At 33.1% G+C, this 25,021-nt stretch overlaps 2 protein-coding genes across 3 annotated transcripts; one reads left to right on the forward strand and one right to left on the reverse strand.

Moving 5' to 3' along the window:
- Nucleotides 1–3,633: 3,633 nt before the first annotated feature.
- Nucleotides 3,634–11,988, reverse strand: LOC143912771 (uncharacterized). The gene is made up of 19 exons (XM_077432140.1): nucleotides 11,595–11,988; nucleotides 10,029–10,114; nucleotides 9,778–9,957; nucleotides 9,464–9,704; nucleotides 9,093–9,384; nucleotides 8,868–9,013; nucleotides 8,660–8,786; nucleotides 8,404–8,544; nucleotides 8,167–8,328; nucleotides 7,651–8,090; nucleotides 6,683–7,574; nucleotides 6,414–6,612; nucleotides 6,145–6,298; nucleotides 5,949–6,079; nucleotides 5,754–5,877; nucleotides 5,515–5,680; nucleotides 5,337–5,435; nucleotides 5,154–5,259; nucleotides 3,634–5,071 (listed from the first exon to the last, which is right to left on the reverse strand). Exons 1-19 carry the CDS (start codon nucleotides 11,984–11,986, stop codon nucleotides 4,992–4,994), a joined length of 4,158 nt encoding a protein of 1,385 aa, XP_077288266.1. The 5' UTR covers nucleotides 11,987–11,988; the 3' UTR covers nucleotides 3,634–4,991.
- Nucleotides 11,989–13,288: 1,300 nt separating this feature from the next.
- Nop56 (Nop56 ribonucleoprotein) lies at nucleotides 13,289–15,909 on the forward strand. 2 transcript variants are annotated; one of them, XM_077433626.1, is made up of 9 exons: nucleotides 13,289–13,422; nucleotides 13,652–13,856; nucleotides 13,939–14,106; nucleotides 14,189–14,387; nucleotides 14,459–14,722; nucleotides 14,798–14,952; nucleotides 15,039–15,209; nucleotides 15,290–15,465; nucleotides 15,566–15,909. In XM_077433626.1, the coding sequence occupies exons 1-9, from the start codon at nucleotides 13,420–13,422 to the stop codon at nucleotides 15,698–15,700; spliced, it is 1,476 nt and encodes a 491-aa protein (XP_077289752.1). In that variant the 5' UTR covers nucleotides 13,289–13,419; the 3' UTR covers nucleotides 15,701–15,909. The 2 variants fall into 2 exon arrangements, with proteins under 2 accessions (XP_077289752.1, XP_077289753.1); XM_077433627.1 differs by having other exon boundaries at nucleotides 15,572–15,901.
- The last annotated feature ends 9,112 nt before the right edge of the window (nucleotides 15,910–25,021 follow it).

The raw sequence follows: 25,021 nt of genomic DNA on the forward strand, positions 1-25,021 counted from the left end.
TATTAACACAATGGTGGCCGCTGACTCATATTTGCATCATGTTGGTGCCAACGCTTAGTGGCCGCTGATGCATATATGATTCATGACTGCGCGAACTGCTTCAGTCCGCTGATATATTTTTGTATTACGTTTTCGTCAATCGTTTCTGCGCGCGCACATTAATACAGGAGGAAAAGCCTGTTCCTCTTGTTCCTGTTGTATCCTGCTCGCGCAAATTAAGTGAGTGTGTAAATATAAAGTGAGTATCTTTGCCTTCCGATATTTGCGTTTTCGGTAATTTCACATTCCGGCCCGTCACGGAGACCGATATATTATATATAAAATTGAATGTCTATCTGTCTGTTTGTTTGTCTCATATGGGCTCCTAAATTACTCAACCGATTACGATGAAACTTACAGGATTTGTTTTAGGCATGTCCGGAAAGATTACTGTGAAAAAAAATCGCCCAAAAACGGAAACGAATATTTTTTAATATTCTATAAAAAATCGTGCCGGACCCTGGCGACGTTCAACAGTTTAACCGCGCGGCCGCTATAGTGTTAATAGAAGTGGTTTTCGGTGTTCTTTTGTTGTCAAGTGACATTCTGTCCACGGACAGATCTAAATAATTTAAGCATCAGTCGTATTTGACGCTTGGTGCTCGACGTATGTCCGATAAAAACTTCTCTGTTTGTTTATATTACTCGCAAGAAGGGCAAGCATCGGTAAACATTGCACAATACATTCAAAAACACACAATAAACAACATGGGATACATTTTTATAAGTAAATTGACCCGATTGTATTCCGTGCGATGTAGCGTATTTATAGAGACGTTCCGCGTGAAGTAAAAACAATTATTTATTCGTAAGGGCCCCTCTATTCTTATTACATCTCTCTGCCCAAGACAAATGGATCACTATCACCAACTTTCAGCTCATGCAGGATGGAGACATTGGTTTTTCTCGCTTTCCAAGGGATTCTAAGTATCCGTCTCCAACACCAAATCTCAAAAGCGTCTATTCTCTGCTGTTCTCGAGCTCAGACTAGATACATTTTCTTAGACACAGTGCTAACCTGGGACTTTTCAAATTTTGCCCAGTTAAGACATTGAGCTTTTCACCATGCTGATCCGCCTTTTTATTTCTATCTCGCACCCTTCGCCACCTGATAGAGTTGATCCAAGATAAATGAACTCTTGTATAACTTCAAGATCAGATTTTTCTTAAAGCAAGCCCGATTTACGCGTTAGCCTCTTCCCGATTTCGGACAACCTCTTGCAGCGTGTAATAATAACCAGATTAAAGGCGGCGAGGATGCTGCCGTAAAATAACAATAGACCTCTCCATTGTCTCATTTTTTTAGCCGTTGAGCATCGTGTCCGCCGGTCTCTGATAATAACCTGCCCAGTTTCTTATTTTCTCCAACCAGGATAGGCATTTACAACCTACTCTGCGACATCTCTCCATTATAGTCAGCGATAGAGGGTTTTTGGCCTCTCATGAAATGATTGTAGCTGATTTTTCTGTTTAATTGTTTTCAAAAAGGTTCTTTCAGTTCTCATCTTTCGTAAAACAGTGTCGTGCATAACCATATCACATTTCCTTTATAATTGAAGATAACAATTTTGTATGTAGGAATATTTTGCATACACACGTTGATGCCATGGAATGCAATCTGTTTAGTAATGTGTTTTAACTTATCAGTTAGCTCCAAGTTCTATAGTACCTTGGGTGTTTTTTTACAGTAACGATGAAACGTTTGCAAAACTTTCAATGTATTGAACCATCTTCCATATAGTCAAGATCTGAATTTCATCTCTTCCCAAAATTAAAGGAATGCATGCAAACCGATGACATCTACCAAACTGCCAATAGTTCTTCAACGAGGTAATTGTCAAGCTCATCTTTTGATCTAAAAAATACTTGGATTTAAACCGTAATTATTCAAAAAATACTTCAAAGATATACGCAAGTATTTTCTCTGTTAAAACCAAGGATTTTTAGTTACAATAAATGTCAAAATGATTCTTATTTAAAATATTACCTTCGTATAGTAAATCTAATTGGTCTCATAAATAAAATCAAATATATGAATATGTACATTCTTCTTCTAACGCCGAATTCGTATTCAGACGTACTTCCATGAGCAGACATCGTATACGACATTGATGAAAATAGGTTAAATCGCTAGTCTGGATATAAAAATTTATAAGAAATAAAAATGGCATAAAATTCATTTCATAATTTTATTTAAGAAAATTATTACTTTTAAATGTGTAAAAAACAAATACCTTTGTGCATTTATCATCATCGTACATTAAAACACATTCTTTATTTAATTTTATAAATAAAACTTAACTATTCAAATAGCGATGACATATTATAAGCTATAATATCCGAGTTATACAAAAAGTATTAAATTCGTAATAAACAGTGAAACGATCATTATTTCACGGCTTGATTTATATATAACCGCTGAATAAACATTCTGAAAGTTGATATTCGTTCAGTTACGAAAAGATTCGGGTTCATCGAAAGCTTAATTTTCTGGAAACTCACAATGTTGGAGTGATTGCACGTCAAATTATTTTACTTGAATTGATACAGAATCTGATTTTCAGGCTCTGAATTATGCATGATACGTTTAAAATAAGTAACAATAAAATGGTGTTATATTAACAATCAAGGCATCTCATTTGTCGATATAAATTAATTAATGTCTCTTATTGAAAATAGAGAGCATACTATTAACGGTAAATTTAAAAATTGCAAAAGAGGTAATAAGTATATTTTATATATATATATATATATATATATATATATATATATATATATATATATATATATATATATATATATATGTATAGGGTTGAACACCACTGATTTGTAGACAGCTAGCTATATATTATATAACATAGATAAAAATAAAGCAAAATAAAATTTGAAAAAACATTCATAACATCTATAAGGCATCTCATTTGAATTAAAAATTTGCCTAATTTGCATGCCTTACAATTTGTAATTAATGAAATTTATTAATAAATGTTGCCAATTCACTAGTTACACAAAGAAAGCATTTTTTTTAATTTAAAAATAAATTCTGCATAATATAACAAATATTCGAAAATAACTTATAAATAAAAACAACATGGAAAAAAATTAAAATAATCATAAAATGAAATGTATGTAATGGCATCAAAGAATAGGTGCCACGCCACTATATTATAATTCATCAATTGTGACATAATTTTGGTGTTTTCAAAATAACATTTTACAACTGAATATACAAATAATGTTACCACAATCATTAACTATTAAAACTATACCTAAATTTAATGAAATAAAACTAAAAATTGAATTAATGTCTTTTGACATTTGCTGTGCTTAAATAAATATACTATATATATTATAAGTAATCTTTACAGCTGTCTTTTATACTGTAATACTTAAGTTGTCAATTTTCAAACGAATAATCTCGTTTAACCCTTTGACTGCTACAACAATGATAAATCGTTGTTTTGAAATCGGCGAAGATTGCTACGACGATCGTTGTTGACGTCATTAATTGTCGTATTTCAATACTTTCTTTGAGCCACCAGCGCATCAGTGGCACGAAACATTTTTTTTATATAAGTATTTATATTTATTTTTCAATCAAGCTTTATAAATATTTATCAATTTTTTAAATAAAAGCTCTTCAATTTCGGGTTCATCATCAAAGTAAATTTCGGGTTCGTTGTCAATGTCATATAAGGAGTTATTACTTGGGAATTGATTATTGTCGATAAATTCATTTTCAGAATCAGTAGAGCTGCTGATTTGTCGAGTTCCTCGGCGAGGAGCTATTATTTCGCTTTCATCACTTTCACTGTCCGATATCATTTTGCAGAGTTAAAATAAATGGCAAAAAACAATAGAAATCCGCTTTCAATTATATAGGTCACGAGACGTCACGAATTCATGCAATCAATCAAATGCAACTGAAATGCATACAAAATGTTTATGATACATGTTGAAAAATTATTTGATTAGAAACTTCGCATCCTTGTGTGTCTCGCTCACACGTACACAATTAAAACCAAGAAAGAAAGAGAGAAAGACCGCTACCTGTTTCGAATATATCGCATGTTGTAAGGATACATCGATATCTAAAAATAGATTATTGAAAAGAATAAAGCGTCGGAAAAAAATCGTCAAAACTTATTTAGTGTATATATGTAGGTATCTCTTTCGCACGCACGCATGTAAAAGCAAGACAGAAAGAGAGAGCACGAGTCCACGACTGCTTCTTAAAAATGTATATAAAGTATTATAAAAATTACGAGTGTTCGGCGAAGTAAGTATGTAAAAAAAATATTATATTTATTTTTTTTCAAAATAATTACAAATGTTAGCATTTTTCGCTTGGACATTGAAAAACCTCGTAGCAGCCAAAGGGTTAAGAATATTCACATACACAATTGTACGGACTTGATGAGGAATTATAATGAGATCCTTGAAAATATTAGAAGATCCGCATATGAACACAAAACAGTATCTATTCTTTGGGGGAAGACGCAAAATTTCTCTTAATATATTATATTATATTATTTTAACAACGTAATCCAACGTTACACATTGCAATTACATTAAACGAGACAAAAAAAGTAACAATTTAACTAAAAAAGTTAAATGAAAGTTAACGCTTAAATATATATTATATAAAATGACCGATGTAATCAAAATGTAAATTTACAATATACATATACAGTCTTAGCTTAGTTGTCGTATTAAAATACTGTACCAAAATGTATTGAAAATATTACAAAAATTACAAACGGGAAGTTTATACAAAAATATTCACAAGCTTTGAATTACTCAACAAAATCATGTATAGTTATTTGGTAGTTTGTACACACATCAAGGAATTAACTGTCCCATAAAAAACGCTGTAATTTAAGCACACACAACAAAGGGGAACAACACCTAACAGTTTCTATATAAAAATATCACAAGCTAAAGATGTAAATTTAACACATCATTTTATGTATTTTGAGAATTTTTCCCAGTCTCTGTTTAGCGGTTTTCATTCCTTTTTTGAACTTTGTAGCTGAAATATTAAAATATAAATTTTATTTAGTTATCTTCTGTATTGGATTTCATAGATGTACATATTGTATTTCGTTGCATACTTTTGTTAGTTGTGTGTGATGGTAAAAGGTGTTGTACTGGCATCGATGTTCGTAATGGTTTGGCAGGTCTCTTTTTCCTATGCGGTTTCTTCAAACTGGTTACAGCCTGCGAAATATATGTATAAGTTTAATGAACGATTACAACATATCTTCTAATACCATTTAATATAGACAACGAATTACCAATGGTTCTCTAGCAGGTACAGCTGGAAGTCGATTAACATCTACGGGTGATTTATTAGCAACCGGTGTGGAAGCATGTTGTGATGGCAAAATAGAATGCTGAAAACAGGCCATGAAATTAATATTAATTAATATGTATTTTAACCGTTGGCTGTATAGAGCAAAAAATGCAACTTACAGAACTAGAATCGCTAGGGAGATTTGATTGCTCGGGAGTGCCACGAAGTCTTGCAGCTCTCAAAGCAGCTTGAACAGCCTCACGTCTCGAGCCTCGTCTCGACGGTCGATTCATTCGAGGTACAAGACGACCGAGACGTCCCCTCGGCCACCACGATTCATCTTCTCTGTTAATACAAACAAAATTTACAATATTTGTACATGTTTTACTTTGAACTTAAAAAGTTATAAACTACATACTTATCACTTCGCTCCCTGGTAGGCGATGAGAGTGGGTTTTTGCGTCGTTTAGAACGTGACGACGATCTTCTAGGTGGTGATAAATGATCTTCTTCTTCCGATGACATTTCCAGAGAAGGATAAACTGTAAAAATAATCATACTGTCATGATGATATCAATTAAACAAAAATATACAAAAAAAATTTAAAATATACCATATTCATCATCTTTATGGACGGCTCTAATCGGAGGTCCTTCAACGGGTGACGAACGACGAGTAGAATCGGCTCTGGCTAATCCATAACTTTGTCCAATGGTCAACATACCAACAACCGCTTCTCTTTCTCTGTAAATACAAAAATATTACTATCGAGAAAGTTTTTTTCTTCTGAATGTTGCCTAAAACCTAACTGATTATCAGCTGGGCCGGTAAACGCGGAAGCTTGCAACAATGACTCAATTCCATTTTTAGGAGCTGCAAAGCTTTCATGGACTCTGGGATCTCTTTCAGAATCAGTTCCATCATCCTGTCTATAAGCAGTGTGTGCAGAAATACGTCGACTTACTATTTTCAAAAATTAAATTACATTATATTAATAGAGTAAATAAAATAATTAAGAAAAATCTAGTAAATATGTACATACTACTATTGTTACATAAAGAAAATATTCAAAACTTGCCTGGTATAGTAATCTTGAGTGAATTCTTTTCTATCGGTGGCGGTTTGCGACGTCGGCGACTACTGCTCGATTTGGGTGCTTCATCTATGTACAGATCACCGTCATCGATACCGTCTTGATCCTCGTACGTGTAGATGGAAGAGCGAGGATCTATTCTTCGTCGAGTTGGTCTATCTGTTCTGCGAGGAACGACACTTTCCTATTAAAAAAAAAGATGATTAAAAACACACCACAATACATACTCAAAATAGTATATTCAGTAAACGTACATAAGAAGGTGGAGGTGCAGTGTTTATATTTTGTGTAGGATTGTGCGTGTCCATATTTGCATCAAATATAAGAACCTGATCATCCGCGTTCAATAAAGTTCCTTTGTGTCCATCGGAGAACGTTTGGACATAAGAGGTTTTTACTCTAGTCTCACTCTCGTCACCCAAAATCATAGACCGTTGACGTTTTCTATTCATCATTTCGATATATTCCTCCGATTCTGCGAACCCAACTGCATTACCAGACTTGCTATGAATTATGATATCTTCTTTAGTCTCTCGAAGTTTATAGCTTTCCGTTCCGGTCAATACCGACGAATCGTCACTGTATGGAGAAGACCCATCTTGGGAGCGTAAATTCTGTGAATATGGATCAGAATTGTTAGCAAAGTTAGTAGGGTTTGTTGGTACATTTTTTTGTGGATTTGGAAAACCCGTCTTTGGGCCGGCTATATATTCATTGATAGATTTGGTTGGTGAATAATCAGGCAAACCTAGACCAGCCGTTTTTCTATCAATTATAAAATCTGGATTATAGTTTTCAGTCGTTACATTGGTGGTCACATTCGGGTTACCGCTTCCGGAGTACATTCCTGGTCCGTATAAAATACCACTTCCATCGAACGGAACATTAGCGTACGTAGTGGCAGCATGGGAAGTACCAGGTATTGCTAGATTTTCGTTGGTAAACAGTATTTGTTCATCGGTAGAATCTTGACTATTTTTGATTTGGCTCTTCGATATGGTCCATTGGTTCGATGGCTTTTGATTTCGATGTGTGCTTGTATTATTTATTAAATGAGATTTCAATATGGAATGTTCAGTAGTTGCATAATCAGGTGGTGGTCCACTATTCCTAATCGTTACGTCTGCAGAAGTTGAAGGCGATGATCTGGAAGTAACAAGGTAAATGAATAAACTTACAACTATAAATATCAAGTAGAGAAAATTGTTTTAAATCGACTAACTTAATTTTTAAAATGGTAGTTCCACGTTCGTTGTTTGGAATTTCCGTGTACACTATTTTCTTCGGCTTGTGTTCAAATTCGCCATGATCTCCGGGAATTCGGTATTCATTCTCCCCGAAAGAATCTTGTGAATCGTAATTTTGGTTATACGTTGCCATTCCACTCCTGGAGGCTATTGAAGCAATATTACTCAACTCGGCATCCTCAGAATCTTGACTAGAGTTTGAGAACATTTGATGAGAATCAGGCACGTGCATAATTGGTTTCGGAATAGTGAGCTTCATTGACTTTTTCACTTGATTTGAATGGGTGTTGTAAAGGGAGCGAGGATTTGATGCATCAAATACGGGTTGTGTATTCAATTGATTGGGTATTATTTGATCCTTAGATACGCTCGAAAAATAACGATTTTGGGTAACAATAGGTTTGCTTTTAGTTTCCTATTAAAAAAAAAAAGAGAAAAATTGATATAAACGATTTAGATATGTTTTCTTTGACAAAATAATCAACAATTACTTGGGGCCTGGGTTTTTTCTTCTTTTTTTTACTGGAACTAAAATTAGAATGCGATGGTGGAACTAAAAGTTTTTCTGATCTACGTAATTCTCTCGATAAATCACGAACAAGTTGACCACTGTTCACTGATTCTGGAACATTCAATTTTCTCATAGCATCGTACTGAAAAATAAAATGAATAATAAATCAAGGACAAATACACTGAATAAACATATGTATGTAAATAATGATTCTAACCGCTTTGGATGAATTCCACTCTTTCAAAGTTGAAGTGAGTATGCGAATACCACGAATCAAATAAGGGGGTAAATCCATGGTCACACGTGAATGCTTTTCAAAACCGTCTTTAGTTTTTTCGTCGATTGTAAAATCCTCATCCTAGTGATTTCAAAAAAAAAAGACAACAGATAAACATCGTACTAAAATATGCTAATGTTTGTACATATAAATTTGTTGCAGACGAATATGGTTCGTTAATGTGAACGAGAATCACCTGTTGTTCTTCATTGATTCTGCGAAGTTGTTGCAGAAGATACACTCCTGCATACCAATGTATGGTTTCAAACAATGGAAAACGAAACATGGTGGGGGTCTCTACTTGTTTTTCAATTTCGTTTATTCTAAAACATGCAAATAATTAATGATTTTTTAATCAATGCATAAATCAACTTCTAAACTAAAACATTGAATTAAGCACGCACTGTAATTGAAGTTCAATATTATAATTATGAAGAAAGTTGCCACCGAATACAAGCGAATCTTCTGGGGTCAAAACGGCATGGATCCAACCAGTTGGAATGAACACTGTTTGACCACGTTTCAATATACACATTGAACACGAATCCACCTGAATTGGAAAAATAAATTAACTATCAAATACAAAATAAACTTCTAAAATAGATATAATTCTACAAATCCAAACTCACGAGATCTCCAAAAAATATTTCATTTTGTTTTGACGAAACTGACCATTGCTGATACAGTGTCAAATTTGCAGTAGTCGGTGGGATCATATAAAACACCTTTTGACCGTGCATTACGTGATACCACACCGTTGTTCCACCGAAATCGATATGAAAGTCTGTGTAAGACATCGCAGCCGACATGATGCAGTATTTTTGCACCAGCGGAGAAAAGGGAGGAGCACTAGATGGCCAAACAACCTTAACCCAATCGAGCTGCCGAGCCATTAGGGGAGGTTGCACCAGGCCGGACATTCTAAATTAATAAATTAACATATAAAAAGATACTATGAATGAACATAAGATAATAATAATAATAAAAAAAAAATACTAACGAAGTATCGCTGAATTCTAAACTCAAAACATTTAGAATTTTAGATTTATTCGTTTCTGTAAAATAATCTACAAAGTCGCCTAGAGGCATTTTAAAATTATTTTGACGTGTAACATCGATAACATCGACTTCTCGGTCAGCACCGCAATGTCGCTCCACTGTGCGAACTGTGAACGTGCCAGCTGGAGGTACCCGAAGATCCAGTCCGGCTGAATTCTCGAAGAGAACTGGCTGATTGAAGCCTGAAATTATTAACATTGTGCATGTTTGAAAAATTTTTACAATATTCGGACATATTCAAAGTATGAAATATACCTTTGTCTTTGATAAAGGTTTCGTTGAAATGTCTCCCATCCATACGCAAGACATGCGACTGTGATGCAAAAGTGCGAGCTGCTAAACGAGTGATAAAGGCACGACTACCCGTCTGAAATGGTTTCCCCTCGGCGTTTAATTCGTATCGGTCTTGACGGTGATTGTTGGTAGGCACTTTGACTAAAATTTTAGTTTTATTTCATTAAAATATTCAACATTTGAATAAAAATTATTTCGCAACAAGTACATACAAATAGAGGAACCGAATGTTGGCACACATTTTGGACAGTGATATTTATCAATGTCTTCCGATTGGTATATTTTTACATTGACACATCTGAAATGAAAAAAATGGATTATTACATTGGTAATGTTCGAGTGAATTCTTAATAAAAGAGGGCATCATTGAATAAATCAATATTTTTTATTAGAACTTTATTTTAATTCTGGATACGAAAGTAAAATTGAAATCAATATCAATATCAAGCGTCAAATCTCGAATCAGTATACACTAACTAGTAAGTGTGTACACTAGCTTTGGTTTTTAGCTAAAGCTTACGACACTATATTCTGCAGATATTCTTACTAGACAAAGTATACACTGACGTGCAAATTCATACACTTGCTGCTGTGCACTAGTAAATCTGCTAATGAATGAAATTTGAGTGGTTTGACAGCTGACTAAAGTTTGACGTTGCTCTTCCAATGAATTTTATGTTCAAGAATATAGCTGTTTGTCTAAATAATTGATTTATTGTTGAATTGATACGAAATAAACAATAATTAACAAGGTTAAATCCACTGTAGAAGTTTTACAATTACATTACCATTTTAGGATAGGTTGCATTTTATTTTGTTCATTAATAATTTCGCATTCTTTCAGTTTTTGGTTTAATCCGTCATAGGCCGACTATATACTTGATATGAATGTCAACTTGTTATTCCCTACGTAAATATTTAATGTAAGGATAGCTAGTGTATGAATTTAATAGCAAACGTGTTCATAAATTATCCCGTTTATACTGTTACTGGATGATTTTGATGATGAATACACTTACTAGTCGGTGTATATTGATTCGAGCTTTACACTTTTACTGTAACATAAATGTGTTTAATAATTTGACACTATTTTACGGTAATAAAAGAAAACAATAAAAGTTGTGACATCATTTTATCAATCAATAGTGGAATTCTATTTTATAATCAATAATTAATTGTTTATTTAATGGGAAATAAATTGATTTTTAGTCCACACGATCATCAATAGTTACATAGCTTTGTAGATACGATCATTATAGTGTGTTTTATTTTGAATTGTCAAGATGTTTGAAATGTGCAAAATTTACTATATATTAAAATTGAATTCAAGTAAGATTAAATTTCATGACATTTGCATAGTTTCATCGATCAAAAGTGTGCGAAATGAGTTAATTTTTTAATTATTTCTTTCGTTATATTTTTTAAGTAATTTATAATTTTAATTTTGACACCTACTAACACTAGTACATGATAAAAAAAATTGCAAACATGGCTCGATCAATTTGTACAATTTGATATGCAAGGAAATTTACAACGCTTATAAAGCAAAATCGGATATTTGATTTCAGCTCAAATATCGATTTGGACAATAAACGATGTAACAATTAGTTTGAGGAATCGAAACGAACACAACAATGAGATTTAGCGGCAAGCGGGGAATGTCAGACGCATTGTGGCGACGACATTCCGCGGTGTGATGATGATGATGATGATGAAGAGGGAAACCTCGAAGGGTGAAGGGAGAAGGGTGAAGAGGGTAAACAGGCAATCGAGCTCACCCTCCGTGGAACCATTCGCGACAGCAGTCGCATTCGATCATGAACTGGCCGGCCGCGTAGGGCTGTCCGCAGAGGCAATACGTGTCGCCGGCAGCCGTCGCCATTTCAACGTCTTCCCGTTTCCCGTTTCCCGTTTCCCGCTTCCTGTTTTCGACGCGAATGTCAACGCCCACTCGGACGCATAGACGCGACCGACTAGTGGCCGCGACACGACGACACTGAACGACAACGAACGGCGACGGCGACAGCGACAGCCACACTGACACCGCACCGACACGAACCACCGGACCACCCAGCGCCTCCGCCTCGCCGCTCGGCGCTTCGCCGATTATCCTACACACATTGCACGAATACGTACATTGTACAGTGCTAACCTCACTCTTTACGGCCATTCCACCATGCATTTCAAGTTATACTTTCTGTTTATTTGTACTTATTTGAATGTGTCATTCTAGATTAGAGAATTAGAACATGCCATTTTTTAAATTATTCCACTCTGGTAATAAAATACTAGCTCCAGCGCTGGATAAAATGTTTTAATAGGAATCAGTTGCACATTCTCCTTGTGGCGCATTCTCGAGAGTCAAGTTTGATTGATCGATTATAGTTGATCCAAAAAAGTCGAATGAAATATGTAGTGTCACACTTTATTCTTCAAGTTTTGAGTAGGATGACCATATTTCTCAGGAACCAAAACGGGGTGGTACGCAAAATAAATTGCCCCCCCCCCCCTCCTCCTCTCTCTATATAAATAATGTGTTCATGTACAAAAACTTTATATTTTTTTTGTACAGTTCCTAAATAGCAACCACAGGTTGCAATATGGGAACTGGATATGGAAAAAATCCTAAATATCGGGTGGATCGGGTGTAGATATCGGTAGTGTAAACGTAGCCAAACAGTCATTGGCTACGTCCACACTACCGTTTCTACACCCGATATTTATGAAATTTGCCATAACCAGTTCCTAAATAGCAACCACATGTTGCAATATGGGGTAAATATCGCGTGTGGATGTCGGTAGTGTGGACGTAGCCATTATATTATCAAGGAGTTTTAATTTTTTCAAAATGTACAATTCTTGTGTATGAGGAAAATAAAAACAAGATAGAAAAATTAGTAAAATATTTTATGTTCGTGCTGATTTTTTTTCTGAAACGTGTAAAATTAACAAATAAAATAAATTAAAAAAAATCTGATTTTCTTTTAATTGGAAAAATTATATGCATTTTAAATTCTTTAACGAGAAAAATTTTCCCCTGCTACATTTAATATTATTTCTAAATATAGGTTTTCTGTATAAGAAATCGTATTAAGTAAGTGCCAAATATTCCGTGATCGAGATTTAAAAGACGTGTGCGAGATCGCCATGTGTGAAATAATCACCGAACCATTTATGTACATTCTAAATTTTAAACTATTTATTTTATTAAAATCTGAATTCGTTACTGGAGATAAGAAGATTGGAGCAGATTATTTTCTTTAATTATTCCAACCTGGTATTAAAATATTCATTCCAGCTCCAAATAAAAAAGATTTAAAAAAATTAAATGTGTACAAATACAAAAAAATTTAAACGATAGGTACTCGGCAAAAAATAAAAGTAGCTATTGACTATTTTGGTTATAACAAATAGTAGGTATATTAAACCATTTTAGTGCCGCAGCTTTTAATTAACTTAAAATCGTAAATGTATATATTTTTTGGATATGGCCGTTGCAGTAGCAATTTAAGGGTACGATGGCGGCGTCGCACTGATGGTTGTTCGTAGCCTCATAGCGGACGCGTGCTTGTTTCTCTCGAAGTGTCAGCTCACGGGGGCGCCATGGTTTGTTTTTCTCATGCCTTTTTATTTCCATGAATTTATTTTTATGCATTTCCTTATACCCACGTGTTTTCTATTGTAGCAATTTCAACTTAAAAGTAACTCCACGTGGGTTTATCTTTTGAGGTTATGTTTCTAAACAAACCTGATTTCTCATAGATTGCCATATTGGATATGAAACAAGAGTGTTTGCTTTTTTTATAGTGTAATTTATTTGAAACCACAATTATAGGTGAAGCTACTCGTATTGTACGAGCATGCTGCCGGCTATGCCCTGTTCAAAGTGCTCGAGTTCGAGGAAGTGGCCACGTTTTTGCCACAATTGGAAGATTCGGTGCAAGAACTCGATCGATTTAATTCTTTGGTCAAGTTAACCGCGTTCCAACCATTTAAAACTGCAGTTTCAGCCTTGGAAAACATCAATAGCGTGTCTGAAGGTAATGTTTTTACTAACTAGTAATGTGATTTCATCTTGCTACACAGTATTTCAAAACTTGTAACACATTTTTTTCGACTTAGGTGTCGTGCCCGATGTCTTGCAGTTATTCTTAGATGGAGCTCTGCCGAAAGTGAACAAACGTTCCAAGTCGTTATTGGGCGTTTTGGATCCAAAATTAGGTGCAGCGATTAGTGAAGTTCTTGGTATACCTTGTACACATGTGGGAGCAGTTCCAGAAATTATTCGCGGTATTATTTTTAAAAATTTAGCATGTAATTAGCTATTACTTATTTTTCGTATTATTACGTTACTGTTTGTTTTTTTTATTAGGTATAAGATTTCATTTCCCAAAGTTGGTCAAAGGTTTTACTCCCAAAACTGCAGCTGTAGCTCAACTCGGATTGGGACATTCATATTCCAGAGCTAAAGTGAAGTTCAATGTACACCGTGCCGATAATATGATTATTCAGTCGATAGCTTTACTCGATCAACTCGATAAAGATATTAACACATTCTCGATGCGTATTAGGTATTACATAATTTCTGCAGATCGATTAATGGATTAGTTACATCGAATAACCATTTTGTTTCTTTTTTTAGGGAATGGTATTCTTATCACTTCCCAGAGCTCATAAAGATCGTACCTGATAACTACTTATATGCAAAGGTTGCAGAGTTCATTAAGAACCGGAAAGATTTGAGTGATGAATCTGTGGAAGGACTTACAGATATATTGATGGATGGCGATAAAGCACAAGCTATTGTTGATGCTTCCAAAATGTCTATGGGTATGGACATATCACCTGTTGATTTGATCAATATTGAGATGTTTGCATGTAGATTGGTGAAATTGAGTGAATACAGGTCAATATACACATGTACTTTTAGCAATGTGTCTAAAGATTGAATTGAAACTTATAATTTTTTTTATGTGTATAGAAAACAAATTTCTGAATATTTACACAAAAAAATGATTGGAGTGGCACCGAATTTGGCATGCTTGATAGGTGATCAAGTTGGCGCTAGACTTATATCCAAAGCAGGCAGTTTGACTAATCTCGCCAAATTCCCAGCATCGACAGTTCAAATATTAGGTTTGTTGGTGTTAACTTGTGGCTGAATAACACATCCATACATATAAATATATATACATTTTTTTATACCTACAATTTTTTGTTAGGTGCTGAAAAGGCATTATTCAGAGCATTAAAAACCAGAGGGAACACACCGAAATATGGTCTGTTATATCACTCGACTTTCATAGGAAGAGCGGGCCTCAAAAATAAGGGACGAATCTCACGTTACCTTGCCAACAAATGTTCTATTGCGTCAAGAATAGATTGTTTCGCAGGTAAATTAGTATAAAATCTTTGTACGTTTGATTAATTGGTTTTGCAGATCATTCATGGAATTTAAAATTGTTTGTTTCAGATGTTCAAGTTCCCATTTTTGGTGAGAAATTAAAACAACAGGTAGAAGATAGATTAAAGTTCTATGAAAGTGGTGATATCCCTAAGAAAAATATTGATGTAATGAAAGAAGCCATGGAGGAAGCGGCTTTGGTTGTAAATCAATCAGTCACCGAAAGTGCAAAGAAGAAAAAGAAGGTGGCTTAATATCTCAATTATAAATTTTTTATAAAATAGTTTTTTTTTTTTAAATGTTTTGCACATTCATTTGTTGAATAATATAATTTTTATTTTTTAGGATAAGAAACGAAAATTATCAGAAATAGAAACTGAAAATGATGTGACTATAGAAAATGGATGCACAAATGGAGAGAATGGAGAATCTAAGAAGAAAAAGAAAAAGAAGAATAAAAATAAAGAGGTTGAAGAGTGATGTGGTGTGAAATATAAGTTAACAACATTTTCTGATATTGATTATAGGAGTAATCATTCGGGTTTAAGATTTAATGAATTTCATTTTTGTTAATCTTGACTATTAATTTTTATTTTTGACATTGCTAATAAACATACACATATTTTTTGCATTTATTATATAATGAATACATATTTTTATGTAAATAAAATGTTCATTGACAAATATATAATTTTTATTTATTTATCCATAGTCCAACCAATAAATTGACATATCATAGGATATGTATAATAAAGCCCACAAAGCCTTCACTGATTCTGAGATAAATTAGCATTAGTTGTATCTAAAGCCATTAATGAGAATTGAATCAGTATTATCATGTAGGTAGTGAGTGCACCAATCATCTGCGATTACATATATTTTGAAACTAAGTTAGGTGTTTTTATTTTGCTTTAATTTGTGAGTAATTTTATGTAGAACTTACCGTGAATAGAAAAGTATTATTCATCACAAACATATTTGAAGCAGAGAACAGTGGATATCTATGAAGCATGTGAATAGACATTTGATGCAACTGAAATAATGCCATTTAAACTACATAAGTTTTTCCGACATCTGGAGCGCACTGGAAGTTTCTTACCATGCAGCTAAGTGCTTAACCGTGTGGAACAAAACTACCAGTGCATTCCGAGTATTAGTCATTTTAAATGTTAATTATTACCTTATCCACAATATGTCTATCTGACTCGTTAATGAGCATTTCGTTTATTAGCATGGATGTAGTCTTGGCCTAAGAGATTTGCACATATTCATTAAATTCACATTTTAAAATTTTTCCTACATTTTTCACATCTTACCGTATTTCCACATATGTGACATATTATTGTAGGAACAGCGATCATAAACACTTGCATTGTACTTTGGTGTATTGCCACAATCATCATGATGCCTTCCGCCCAGTTATAATTATCATTATATATGCTTGTTAAAGCAGTCAAAGCATAGAATAAATTGAATACTAGCGATAAGAACGAACCCGTAAATATTATTAATATTTTAAAAGAAAAAGTCTCGTTAATTAAGTCGAAAACGTCACACAATTTATCATATATATTCCACAGTGAACACATTCTCTCCATTGTAACAACTTCACTGATTCTTTTTGAGGCATTTGCTTGTGCGAAGTTGTCAGAAATTAATAATAGAGAAATATTGATGGTATTACTCGATTGTTTCTCATGCAATTTTGCAAATTCTGAGTTGGTTACTGATAACAATTGGGTCACCGTTGTAAGAAATGTCTCGAAGAAAATCAGAACTGTAGCAAACAACATGGGTGGAAAATATAATGTTGTTTTAAATGCCATAGACGGTTGGTCGTCTCTATAGCTTATCAATATAAGATGGCTTATTATGCCAAAAGATTGAAAAATAATTATTACCAAAAGTGCAACCATACAAATCCTTTTAATTTTCGTAAAGTTAACTTTTATATTCAGATCTTCAAACAACATATTTATTTCAACAAACGATCTAAGTATTTTCGCATACCTATTTTTTTTGTAATACATGGACAAAATCAACATAGAATATAATAAGAAACCTATATGAACACGGACAAAGTTGCCAATTTTTAAAAGCAATGCAGATTTTTCGGTCCATTTCATAATTTCTCCTGATTTAGATATTGCTATAACACTACTTGAATATCCTAATAGGAAAATCATTGGTAACAGAATCCACCGTATACTGATAGTAGTAACAGGATTGCTAAGATTAACTTGATAAACGAATGGAGCAATCCCTGAAAATCTACCAAGAAATAGAGTTGGACTAAAACCTTCTAACACTGTTTCAGCTGTGGTAAATTTTTTTAATTTCCCCATAATTTTCAATGGAATATTTTTTCAAAGGAACAAATGATTGTATCGATAAAGTATGTATATATCATATACATAGGAATATATCGACTGATTCTCATATAAAAGGTTAGGCTAGTAAATATTTATTAAATAAAGAGAATTATAAAAGTCACATAGACAAAGCAATTAAAAAAAATAGCAATGGAGTAACTTCAAGTGATCAATTACGTTCACAAATTGATTATCATTTACTAATTGAGCTACATATGTATATGTACATATAAATTAATTAATATAATCAAGCATACATATTTACAATGGCGCGCACCCAGGATTTAATTTGAGGAACGGGACTGAAGGGATAAAAATATTTTATTTTCATTAAAATTATATAGGATTTATATTAATTTATTTAAACTCAAATTACAACAAACAACATTTACATGCCATTTTAATAAACTCGTAATTATATAATAAATTGTCATTTTCTTTCGTAGTATCATTTTCCCAATACATTATTTATTTATGTAGTTTGTGCTAATTGACATAATATAATCATATAAGTCGTGGTAGCACCAGCTACCTAAAATTGAAAATGTATATATGTATTTATTTGTAATGTATTGCATAATGAATATCACACATACAAACATTTATCATATAAAATATACTTACAGTGAAAAGTAAAGTATTGTCAATGACAAATAAGCCTGAAGCTGAGAAAATAGGAATTCTAAAACTCATATGAGTGAAAATTTGATGTAACTAAAATTAAAAGATTGACATGCGTATTATTGCGGAAATAATTCAAAAATTTTCAAAACGAAGCACTTACTTTGTTCTGAAGGGTTTCATTTGTTTCGTTTAGAATGAGTTGATTTATTAGAGTTAAACTATTTTTGAACTGAAATTTATTGAAATGGCTTTGTAGAAAAAACTATAATTAAATGGTATTGAATTTTTTTATGATTTAGTACCTGTTTATGGCAATTGTCACACAAAATTATGGGAATTATCATCATCATTATTTGGGAAATAATTTGATGTGAAGTTAAGAACCATAACATATTAATACTTTGGATTTCCTTTTGTCCAAAAAGAATTATTAATTCAATTAGTATATAATACAAATTGAAAACAAAGGAAATAAATATTCCAAAGTTAACTATCAATAGTTTGAATGAAAAGTTATCATTTATTGCAATGCATAAATTGCATATGTTGTCGTATACTTTCCATAGGTCGCAAATTTTATTTATATTTTCTTCTCTGTTATAATAACTTTTGCTATAGACATATTTTTTATTAGTATTTATAATATGATTGCCGATTGTTATAATTGGTGTGTATACTGGATTATATTTATTTTGGCTTCGGCAAAGTTTCTCAATTTCACTGTTGAGTTGTTTCAAGTACAATGTTGCAATATATACGTTAATTGAAAAATATATTACAGTCATCGAGAAGGCAATATTTGGTACATAGTATGCAATATTAAAAAAAAATGATATTCGCTCAAGATCATAAAATGCGAAGCACACTTGCAGATGTATAAATAAGCTTTGAAATGTATAAAATCCAAAAATTATAGCTAGTATTTTTGTTTTAAGACACGTGTAATTCATTTTTATATTAAATTTTTTAAACATTGAATCTATGATTAGCAGAAAATCAATGATCTTTGCACTTACTGCTCTGTTCCAGTAAATCGAAAACAGGAGCATACATGATAGAAAACATCCAATATAAATTTGCACGAAACTTTTGAGCAATAAAATATTAGAGCTTTGATTTGAACTTCCTAAAAAAGTTCCGTCATTTGTTGTAATAACCAATGAAAATATGTAAACAAAGATGTTTATTAAATGATAAATAACCCACGGAACTGCCAATTTAGTTTTGTGTGAACCTCCTTGAAATTTGAACACGAATGGTGCGATTCCACTAACTTTTAATAAAAAGTGCAATGGTGCAATAGCTTCAAATATTGTATGAGCTGAGAGCCATTTTTTCAAAAATGAAAACATGTTTTTTTATTAAGTTTTACAGAATAGCAATTGAAAATATTATGCAACGATTAAAACGCACACTTCTATTCTATGATAATGTGTTTTGTAATGATGATTTATTGTGGATATTATAACTGTCGATTTTTTTTATTATTTTTCTATTTACATTAATTACTTAACTTGATACCTGTATATTTGATAAGTGACATTAATTCATTAATACCAATTAAATTGTTCCATTAGAAGCTTCTAGCTTAACACGCGATGAGTCAAATTGAATAGTTGAAAATTGAATTAATATTATGAGATACATCGAAGAAGCACCCACAATCTGATAATAAAAATATTTCAATCAATAATGAATTAAAATGATATATTATATGTATATACATTTTTTTTTTTTGAAACTTAAATACATTATACTTGCCGTAAACATCAAAGTATTATCAATATTGAAAAGTCCACATGCTGAGAAGACTGGAATACGATGAAGCATATATGAAGAAAATTGATGAAGCTGTTGATTAAAATCGAACACTAGTCTTTTACAAAAAAACATTTATTTTGATTCTTTTAAAAATTCAAAAGCTTACTTTATTTGCTACATCTTCATTGGATTCGTATACCATCATTCTATTAATCAAGATAATGAAACGTTGGGACTGAAAATGAAACATATTTAGAATTAAGCATACTATCTTTTATTTATAATGTTAGAATAGTCAAATTGTTATACTAATGTTAACACGTTCAACCCGGCGTGTACCACCGGTGGCCACGCGGATAGTGCTATAGCAGACTATAATTTTACGGTTCCACTTCATTGAGCACCCCAACACTAAAATTACTATAAAATTCTAAAGATTTAGGGACAACTCATTATATAAAGTGATTTAATGCCGTCACGCGTAATTGGGTGCCGATACGCGTGACAGTGCCGCTACATGGGCAAATGTATGAAATCATGCGCCGGGCTGAATGTGTTAAATTAAATATATTATACATAAAGTGGATAATACAATTCATAGGTCTACTTACAACATTTTTACACCTTTCAATTAAGAAGATCATTGGAGATATCATTATCACATGTAAGACAATTTGATGAAGGCAAAACCAAAGAAACGCATGGCTTTTTTCAGATTCTTGACTATAATATAATATATTTAAAACTTGAAACGCGTTAAATACCAAACCGACGAATGACACCAGAAATATAGCGAGGACGTTTATCGAAAACGATTTTTCGGCCACTTCGCACATTTCACAGATCTGTTCATATATTTTCCATATTTTCACAATCTTACACATCAATTCTGCATCATGAGACTTCTTAAAATTTTTCTTCAGCTCATCACTGTGCACTAGAACCGAAGTGACAACGCTACACGAAAATTTATTTTTACACATCCTCTTTATTTCCGAATTCAACTGATTCAACGTTTTGGTAGTTGTGATTACAAGTGAGCAATACAGGACACTGGCCAAAAATCCGATTACACCTGGAGTATACATGGCCATTGCGAAGAAAAAAGACGGTTCCAAGTCCCACAACTTGATCAGACGAATGCTGAATATCGTGTAAATACACTGGAGACTAAGAAAAGTTAACAGACATGCAATATGGAATGATCTGTACTTGGTATAATTCTTTTTTAGGTCTATTTCTATCATCAAATTTTCTACATAAATCATGTAATGCAGGATATGAGGAGAACGTTTGAAGTTTACCAAGGCCGATAATCCCATAACTACTACCATTATGAAACCTAATTGAATACGCAGGATATCTCCGATCTGATGCAACATAGATAAGTTGAGCATGGCCGTCAGAGTCTCCCTTCTTACGGTGACGATGATAACACTCATCGTGTATAAGAGTTGAATCACCAATGACCACAACAGCCATGGAACCACCATAACCGCCCTGAACCGTTCCTGTTCAACGATGAATTTATAAGGAGACATTCCCATCAAATGTGCTAGAGTTAAAAGAGGACGAATGGCTTCATATATATTGTTAGCTTTGAATACGTTTTTTATGTAGCGGAACATTTTCAATAACGTTGACTTCATATAAATTATTTTGCTTTTATAGCACGATACTCGTGACAAAGTTAAATTACGTCGGTAAACATTTTGTATGTGATGTAATTATCAATTTGGATAAGTACATTTAATTGCCGTTCGATTTTTTTCTAATTTTTTTTAGTAGATAAAAATCAATTTAAAAACGGAAAACAGTTTCAAATATCATATAATATGTGAGCAGTGTTTTTAGTCACTCAACTTGTGTTATAGACGTCATCATTTCAACTCCATATTCAAAAAAAGTACCACTAAAGATTGTTTACAAATCACAGGCAACACTACTACTCAAACATTGTCTATGCATATATGAATGTACGTAAGGCATTATAAGCATTGAAGTATAATGTATAGAATAGTCATTCCTAACAAAAGTATCGCTTAAAAGCGAGCCATCGAAGAGAGAGATGGAAAGTCAGAAGAGAGAAAAAGAGTGAGGAAAAAAAATTCGTGGAAGTGATCGTCCCTTACAACAACTGGACAAAACAGCTGACATCTCCGGGCACACGGATTTTTTGTGGCAATATTTTTAGGGGCTGAGAGCAATTTTATGCATACTACTTCAATGTAGATAAAGTAATAATAACTGTTTTTCAATGAGTGAGACTGGTCCGAACATCTAGCACGTGCACATACAGATGTTCGGACTTTGTCGAACTAATACTACCACACAATTTCACTAGTAGAGCCTATTTCAAAGAGATCCTACTGCTACAGAGATCCTACCGCAACTGAGAAAAACAGCCGAAATCTCCGTCTGCACGGAGTTTTAGTAGCAACATTTTTGGAAGCTGAGAGCGCTTCTACCCAGTGGCGGACTGGGACTGAAATCAGTGCATGCCAGGAGTCAAAGGGGGCCCACCCAGGGTTAAAAAAATTTGTCCCCCCCCCCCCATATAACAAATTTTTCTTCTTTCCATCACGCTAAAAATCAAGAGCAAAAAATAAATAAAATTTTCAAAAATGGGAATAAACAAATTTAGGCAAAAGCAAAATAGATCCATAAATTACATTGTATATTTCGTTTTAACCCTTTTCCTAGGTAAATAGAATGCATCATAAAAAAATGCGACATAAAAGCGGCTTTTACTTTCGGTAGAAAACAATCAGGGACATCATTTCAGCTTTTTCTTGGGGGGGGCAGGCAAAGATTGGTCAAATTGAATTTGAAAAAATAAGTTTATTTTTGGAAAAATAATTAAAAAAAAATATTATGCAAAAAGCCAAAAAAGCGCCGCAGGCGAAAATTTTTTTCCAAAAATCTTCACATGATTAATAAAAATCGACCAAAAAAATTTATCACTATATCAAAAAATATACGAACTTTCGGAAAAATAAACGATACACATCTGTTTTTGAGAAAAAAAAGTAAAGGGGACCTTTCTAACGATTCGCTCCATGGGATGAACAATTTCTAAGAATGTTACCCAAAGCATACCACTTAAAAACCAAAATATACTTGCTTCAAAATAATAAAATCTTTTTTTTTTCAAAGCACATAGCTGCGATTATTTTATTAGTTACCCAAAAGTAACATACATAAGAAATAAACGCAGCAGTCATAGATCCATAGTATCTCATTAATCATTAAATTCATAATATTTTCTAAATTCACACTATTCTTTAATTTAGGGGGGCGAGTGCCCCCCTAAATTACGTCCCTGAAAACAAAAAATGCATATTTTCAATTAATGTTAATCAAAAATCGGGATTTTGGGGAGGGGGCCCCTATCCTATGTTTCTATATACATGGATGTGTCTAGATTAGGAATAGATTTTATATTCGGAAACTGTTTAAAATTGTGTATTTAAATCTTACTATATCGTCGAAGTATAATCAAATGCTATTTTGAAAGTATGTATGAAGTAAATTTAAATCGCTGGTTGATGATGAATCGTCCTATGCAAATGTTGAAACTTACATTTCGAGCCTTGTAAAAAAAGTTAACCGATCCTTGGGCTGTTAAAGCAGGTATTAGTTGTTTGTGTATATCGTAAGAAATTTGTTTTATTGAAATACCCAGACTCTAGGTCCCAAAGTGTAATATCCTATAAATTTTTACACACGTGAAATAGTTAAAAAGTTATTTAATTTTACTGAGGGCCCATATTTTCTAACGGATAGTGGGGCCCACATGCCATCGGGCATGTACGCTTGTATGGCCAGTCCGCCACTGCTTCTACCCATTTTACTTCAATGATTATAAGTCAATATGAAACCGCAAATACCTTCGTAAATGATATAAAGGATTTAATACCAAATTTTTGTTATCGCTGTCTGCCAGGAGTCGACGAAACCACATTAACAGTTTACCATTAAGGAAAATATAATATATTTAGTAATTAAACATAATCTAACGTAGGGATTAGGTAATTGGTGCTCGTGGACCACTGTTTTATCATTACTAATCGCCTGATCTTGCGTTTACGTCAAAAAGGCCTTGACGTATCAACAAGCTTGTATACAATAGCCAATAAGGTTTCGCGACCTATCGACCAATGACCTCTCTGTGCCGAGAGTACACGCTGTGTATAAATATTCGGCGTTTTGTTCCGTGCTTCATTTGGAGTTAGCTGGTCAGTGGATGAACAACATTAAACTACCTCTACCACTAATCGCTGCGTTTTTCACTACGATCTTGGAAACCCCTCTACACGTCCTCGCTACATTAATAAATACTCAACATAAACATTCACTCGGAATATCAATTTATTATTGCATATAAACCAACATTATATATATGTAATAAATAAATAAATAAATTATTTGGTTAAACATTATGATAAATACAAACAAATCAAATTTATACATGCGAAGGCTTCTTTTATTAGAGATTTGTTTTTTAAATTGGCAAAGCGACAGCCAATTTGACAGCTGACAGCTGATTTGAGCTTAGTTTGGTTTGCCATTTTACTACGAATAGACTTACGTCAGAACAACGGTTGAAAATTGTTCAAATTTATTTCAAAAATCGTGGTTGAGTTCGCGAAACTTACCGTGCGCTTTGCGGTCGTGAATTTGCCTCCAAGATCGTGTTATTTAGCATCTTTGAATTATTTTCTGTAGAGATATGTGAAGTCGTTAGTTTGCGCCGATAAATCAAAGACGGTGGACGACTTGGAAACCTTCGCCGCATTATTACCGTTATACAGCCCTGGCTGCTCAAAATGGCATTACACAATGGAATTGCACTTGAACCCATATTTATTTATTTTTTATTTTTTTCAATTAATCATGCACACTCGCCTAACAGATTGCTCCAAAGCGGCGAATGTGCTAAACAAATAAAGAATCGATAAATTATATAATACATATTTTATTAAATACATAATTAAACATACAAAAAAATCGAAATAACACCTGCCATCTATGTTCAGTCATT

The sequence above is a fragment of the Arctopsyche grandis genome, chromosome 6 (assembly GCF_051622035.1).
Source record: "Arctopsyche grandis isolate Sample6627 chromosome 6, ASM5162203v2, whole genome shotgun sequence".
Taxonomy (NCBI): domain Eukaryota; kingdom Metazoa; phylum Arthropoda; class Insecta; order Trichoptera; family Hydropsychidae; genus Arctopsyche; species Arctopsyche grandis.